Source organism: Triticum dicoccoides, chromosome 1B (genome assembly GCF_002162155.2).
Source record: "Triticum dicoccoides isolate Atlit2015 ecotype Zavitan chromosome 1B, WEW_v2.0, whole genome shotgun sequence".
In the NCBI taxonomy this organism is placed as follows: Eukaryota; Viridiplantae; Streptophyta; class Magnoliopsida; order Poales; family Poaceae; genus Triticum; species Triticum dicoccoides.
The window spans coordinates 77,485,709-77,491,911 of NC_041381.1; the positions used below are offsets into that span (position 1 = coordinate 77,485,709).

Sequence of the window (6,203 nt, forward strand, 5' to 3'; positions counted from 1 at the left end):
CGCTAGGGCAGGCGGGGGAGGCGCGGGTGGCGCCGCAAGAGCCGGCGTGGGCCACTGCGGCCAGGACGGCGTTGGGGCGGGCGGGGGAGGCGCGGGTGGCGCCGCGAGAGCCGGCGCGTGCCACTGCAGCCAGGACAACGCTGGGGCGGCCGACGGCTGGAGCGACGGATGGCCCCCGGCGATCGCCGCGGGGACCGAGTACCAGGGCAGGGCCGGCGGTCCAGAGGAGATGGCCGGCGGCGGAAGCGTTGGCGGCCCGTACGGACCGGCTAGGAACAACCGGATTCCTTGGACCGCGACGACCAGATCGTTGAGGACGCCGGTCATGGCCTCCGGGGAGTAGACGAGCGGCGTGGTGGAGGGTGATGGCGGCGGACCCGTGGAGGGGGCGGTGACTGGCCGGTCGATGCGCCGGCGGTGGAACCCATCGGCGCCGAGGGAAGGACCAGCGGTGCCGTGGAGAGGATCGGCGATGGCGCGGCGGCGGTGGTGGCGAGGAGCAGCGATGGGCTTGGTGGTGGTGATGACATGGTCGAAACCAAGCTAGCTGATTCCAAGCTGGTAGAAACTAGGGTTGTACCGGGTCTAGGCCGGAGGTTGTAGGGGAAGGAGGGAGCTGGTCGTGGACGAACACACGGACGCCGGCGGCTGGGCGCCGTCATGCACGAGGAGGCGGCGGCTGAGAGGGAGATGGCGCAGGGAAGGAGGCGGCTAGGGTTAGGTCTCCCGGCTCCCTAAGGAAGCCGAGCAAATATGATTGCTTCTTGCTTGATTAGATTGATACATCTCCTCTCAGGTTTACTTGACTCCTAAGCAAACGATAAGATAATCGGGCTAAGCCCCTAATAACGATAAGATAACTTGGTCCACATCCCACTGGACTAAGCCCCTAATATGACGTCATAACAATATCTCATTAGCCTGGCCCAATTAAAAAACTCAAATAAAATATGGTGCTTAGCCCAGGCAGGAGGATCAGCCTGGCTCAGGCGTCCTTCTCTCCACGCCTGGCTAGCTGCCTGGACCAAATACATTGATTAATTGCATTGTGTGTCAGAAGCTAGCACACTTTTTTATGTAGCACATTCTCCAGGCCAGCTACTCAAACCAAACACAATGGTTGCATGCGTGCCTGGCCAGGCAGAAAGCCCTTAGAGTAGTCTTGCCCCCGACCTGGGACGTGCATTAGTTCATGTTCTAGGACTGCAAATCACCTCCTAGGAGGGCTGTAACTTTAAACTCTCTCTTTTGAATGCAATGAAATGCAAAGGTCTTTTGCGTTTTCCCGAAAAAAACATAAGATTACTTGCTTGGGAGTGGGAGGACACTTTCGTGCTTGTATGTTTTAGTCAGAAGCCGCATACTGAGAATTCAGCTTATTTGATGCTGCCTAACAAAAAAGAAGGCAAAAATCTGTCGAGTATGGCTGCCTCTCTTTCAACGAGTGTTTAAATATCGTGTGCTGCTGTTTATTCCATCAAATTGGCTACTCCCAATTCCCTATCCCTGGGATACACAACTAGAATAATACTGAATCCAAGGCTCTGGTAATGAGTTGTGTTAACTGCTGATTACACTGGAAGAAAAAGATCTGACAATGATAAGATATTTAAAGTTTTTTTAAAAGAAAAGGTAGATTATGATCTACCTTATGCATTCAAAACGGGCAAGGGCCCGAATGACAATGGCCAATTACATGAAGGTAATGTTAACGCTGCACGGATCATGCAGCAGGCCATCACCAAGCCTGAAGAAGGAAAAGCAAGTACATGGTGGGGGTGTTGGGGGTCAGAGAAGGCAGCTTATTCAACTATGTCAACCAACCACATAACACAGCTCGATCATCATCCCCCGGTGCTCTAAAACACCACAACCTAATAAGAGTTGCAATTGCAGAGAAGGTTTTTGCTGACGACCATCTGGCATTGTCAAAAACTCGAGCATTACGTCCATTCCAAAGTGCAACCACGCAGGCTGCAAATAGGATGTGCCACAGCTTGACGTACTTGTGTCTTGTAGCTGGCGAAAGAAGGAAGCCATGCAGATCGGATGAGCCCCGTGCTGGGTCAGATAGGCCTAATTTCTCCCAAACAGCATTTGCAAGCTTACAACGAAGAAGAATGTGGCAGCTGGACTCCACGGCTGGACATACATCACATCCATTGTGCTGCACAAGCGCCGCCCAATGCTTTTCCATCATGTTATCCTGGTGTTCAGCCGAAGCCACAGAATAACTCGATGCTTATTGGGTATGATCTTGTCCCAAACATTAGGAGCCACCGGACAGTCCACACCGGTGAAAGAGAGCAAGTGGGATGCTAGACGCCCTGCCTGTACTGATATTTAAAGTTGCAAGTAAAAATCATGTAAAAGCGCCAGAATTAACCATTACACATTTGTGTTTCAAATACATCACCATTACACGAGAAAGGAAACTGATACCAAAAGTCAACAAACAACTAACAACTTGGCAAGGTAACATAAATGAAAAATATTGTTCGTCTGGCGCAAGAAGCTCAGAAGTGACATTATTTTCCGTAAAATATCTCCCCATCGAAGAGATCAACATTGCAGCAGGAACAGCTGAAGACTGGGTATGAGAAAATGAAAGTATTGCCTGGTCTGAAGAGCTCAGTAAGGATCATCAATGAAAAGCTAAAACTCACAAATGTCACTGAGGAATGTAGGAGCTGGGTACTATTGGAGACAAGCCAATCCGCTCAGAGATCTTTGACAATCTCAATGCCCATTGAGTTAGCTGTGCCAATTATAGATTTGCACAACGCCTCGAGCGACATATGCTTGCAGAAGGGGTCAGCTTGTTTAAGTTTTGCAATCTCATAAACGTGGCGGAGTGTTAGGGATGACACAACGTTGTGACCAGGACGAGTGCTGGCGGTCTCAATTCCTGCTGCCTTCTTGAGGAACCATGAAATGGACGGCGACTTGACTACAAACTCGAAAGTGCTATCTTTGTAGGCGGTTAGGGTGACCTGCATAGGAGTTTCTGCCTTATATTTCTGGGTCCTTGCATTGAAATCCTTGCAGAATGCCATCAAATTGAGCCTATAGAAACCCAGTGCCGGACCAACTGGTGGTGCAGGGCGGGCAGCACCAGCTGGAACGAGCAAGCGGATTGTTGCCAGTATAGGCTTCCGTGCTACTGCATCTTTCAGAGTTGCCATGTGATTGCTTTAGTAGATCTGCAGTAAACAAGAGAGTTTCCATGGAATTAGCAGAGTTTTCACCGAATTTCATGGAAAAACTGCAAGACAACTTAATCAAGTGTTTGCTGAAAGCAACATCATATCACACTTAGGACCTGCCATCTGCCTCCTCGACGGCTTCAACTTTTGAAATATATACCACTAGATACCAAAGATACACTTGTAATGTAGCTGAAGAGCTAGCCTTGGAGGAAAGGCAATCTACACAGTGGCATGGAAATTCCTTGACCTGCTCTAAGCAGAAGCAAGTTCCAGACTATTCCTAGTCTCCTTTGACACCCTCTTCAGTCAATCCAACATAGCCTAGATTGTGGTCAAATGATGAAGAATTCTAGAATGTGGTTAAAAGCGGTCAGACTGATTGGCGCAACTGATTGACTTTTGGGGATGAAGTAATACTGCAATATATCTGGGCAACCCAATGAACCTTCTGGAACTCATACTGTTTTTCCAAACATGCTTTGTCTTGGAACCGGGCTAAACCCCTTTCCATTAAAGCATAATAAAAATACAAAGTCGATCCAAGAATGTTCAGGAGACGGGAAAGGGAAGAAGTGAGTTCAACGCGTCACTAAGAAACTCACTGTAGATGCTCGCAATCGAAACATAATCCAAAGATACATAACAATTGCTCTATTTTGATTATTGCTTTCATACAGTTACTTGGCTTGTCAGCTCATTGAATCTATTTCAGACGAGGAGACCAACCAAAACAACGTTTTATTCAGGCAGACAACTTGTTGGACACTGACTTGCAATATTTGGGTGCTCTACAAACAGTCTCAAAAAATACATAAATAAAGTGACCCCTAGATGAAAGCGGTACCACAAATCCTCATTGAAATTTAGAAACAATGATTACCACGATGAAAACGAAAGGTTGGAGAATCCTACAAGTTTACTCACTGCTCAAAACAAGTTTGTAATTACCCTTAATACCACGGTGGCCATTTCTTTTGCAAGGACAAAGGATGCATCGAGACGCACACAATTACTAAACCTTAAACACAGATTCTTGAATACATAGTCCACAACAGGCCATGTCAAATATAAAAGGAATAAAAAATTGACAAAGGGAAGAGCACGCATGATTCTTAACCCTTTACTGCAAATCTAATTCACCTTTATTAGAGCAACGGCAATCAAGTCCCCATCCGACAACCTATATTACTGCTCCTAGAACCCTCGAGAGATGCACACCACACAAGCCCGGGCGCATCTTCCGGGCCTGGCATCTGACCCGTCGTCTCGGGCATTTCGCCGAACACCTTCCAGGTGCCGTGAGAGGAGTGCGGGTACTGAAGAGAGCGCACAGGCGCAACGCGAACGAGGTAACTCTAGCATTCTTGATTGAACTGGAACCAAGAACGCGCCCAGTCCCGTCGTACGATGCGTGGTGGCATATCGCATACATGTCCCGAGAAAAGAAAGCAGGCGCACACCACTGGGGATTCCATTCCAGGTCGACCGCTATACGCTGAGACCGAGAAGTTGAGGCAAACCTGGGCGCGCCCTCGCCGAGACGACAGCAAGCCGCGCCGGTTGCCGGTTGCCGGTCGCACTCCTTGGCAGCTCCCGCGCCCGCGCCGCTCGCCGCTCGGTTGCTCGAAATCGGGTTCAAGAGTCAAAACTCCCGTGATCGACCTGTATGGCTGACGGTGTTTCGCGAGTAGTTTCCGGGCTTTAGGGTTTACCTCTGGAGTTTTTCTGACCCGTGGGCCATAATTTAGTTGTTCTAGCTAGGGCTGGGCGTTCTGCTGTTTGGTTTTTCCATGAATTCGGTTTGTAAATATGGTAACCGAATTTGGTACTAAAAATCAACCGGAATTACGGTTTTAACCGTATTCTGTAGCTTATATTCAGAAAGTGCAGGTTCAGTTTCAAAACGTATTTTGACAGCATGCAGATTCTAAAGAAAAAATTTGGCAAGGGATGGGGACCGTGGACGGATGGGTGAAGGTGGGACGACGGATCCTTGTCCTCCCTAGTCGGATCTTTGCGTGCAGCGACGGCGGAGGTCCTTGCGTGCAGCGACGGCGCGACGTCGGTGGTCAGCGGAGCACGTCGGGGGAGTCGGCGTCGCGGGTGGCCGGATGGGGGAGATGATGCGGTGGCGCCAGCGGCGTCTCAGTCGCTCAGATGAGTAGCGGCGGCGGCTAGGTCTTGCGGGCGTGCAGTGTGGGTGGCTGGCTAGGTCTAGGGCTCCCGACTCCTACGTGGGCGTGGGACGGGGGGACTGGGTAGGTGCATGGGCGGTCGGCTTCTACTAGGCCTGGGCCAGAGGCAAGGAGGGATAGGACCGAACCAACCAAATTTGGTTCGGTTAGTAGCCCAGCTAACCGAGTTTTGCTGTACACACTCAAAAAACTGAAAATTCGGTCTCGGTTTCGGTTCAGTTTTCGGTTGGTCGGTTTTTATGCCTACGCCTAGTTCTAGCCATACATGCCTACCGCCAGACCTTTTTTTCTCCGAAAATGTAATGTGGGGAACGTTCTGTTGGGGATCGTTGCAGAAATTAAAAAAATTCTACGCATCACCAAGATCAATCTATGGAGTAACTAGCAACGAGAGAGAGGGGAGTGCATCTTCATACCCTTGAAGATCGCGAGTCGGAAGCGTTGCAAGAACGTGGATGAAGGAGTCGTACTCGAAGCGATTCAGATCGCGGTGGACTCCGATCTAAGCGCCGAACAACGGCACCTCCGCGTTCAACACACGTGCAGCCCGGTGACGTCTCCCGCGCCTTGATCCAGCAAGGAGGAGGGAGAGGTTGAGGAAGAGGGCTCCAGCAGCAGCACGACGGCGTGGTGGTGATGGAGCGGCAGTTCTTCGGCAGGGCTTCGCCAAGCTCTTGCGGAGGAGGAGAGGTGTTGGGGAGGGGAGGGGCTGCACCTTGGATGTGTTGTCGCAGCCCTTCCCTCGCCCCTCTATTTATAGGGAGAAGGGGGAAGGGGGCCGGCCCCCTCTAGATGAGAT

General features: G+C 50.5%; 1 protein-coding gene across 1 annotated transcript; it reads right to left on the minus strand.

Moving 5' to 3' along the window:
- Positions 1-2,356: 2,356 nt before the first annotated feature.
- LOC119320560 (50S ribosomal protein L11-like) lies at positions 2,357-4,902 on the minus strand. Its single transcript, XM_037594616.1, has 2 exons — positions 4,730-4,902; positions 2,357-3,203 (listed from the first exon to the last, which is right to left on the minus strand). The coding sequence occupies exon 2, from the start codon at positions 3,183-3,185 to the stop codon at positions 2,721-2,723; it is 465 nt and encodes a 154-aa protein (XP_037450513.1). The 5' UTR covers positions 3,186-3,203; positions 4,730-4,902; the 3' UTR covers positions 2,357-2,720.
- Positions 4,903-6,203: the final 1,301 nt, after the last annotated feature.

Excerpts from the sequence above, each read along its gene's own strand:
- LOC119320560 (XM_037594616.1), bottom strand. The coding sequence starts at position 3,185 with ATGGCAACTCTGAAAGATGCAGTAGCACGGAAGCCTATACTGGCAACA.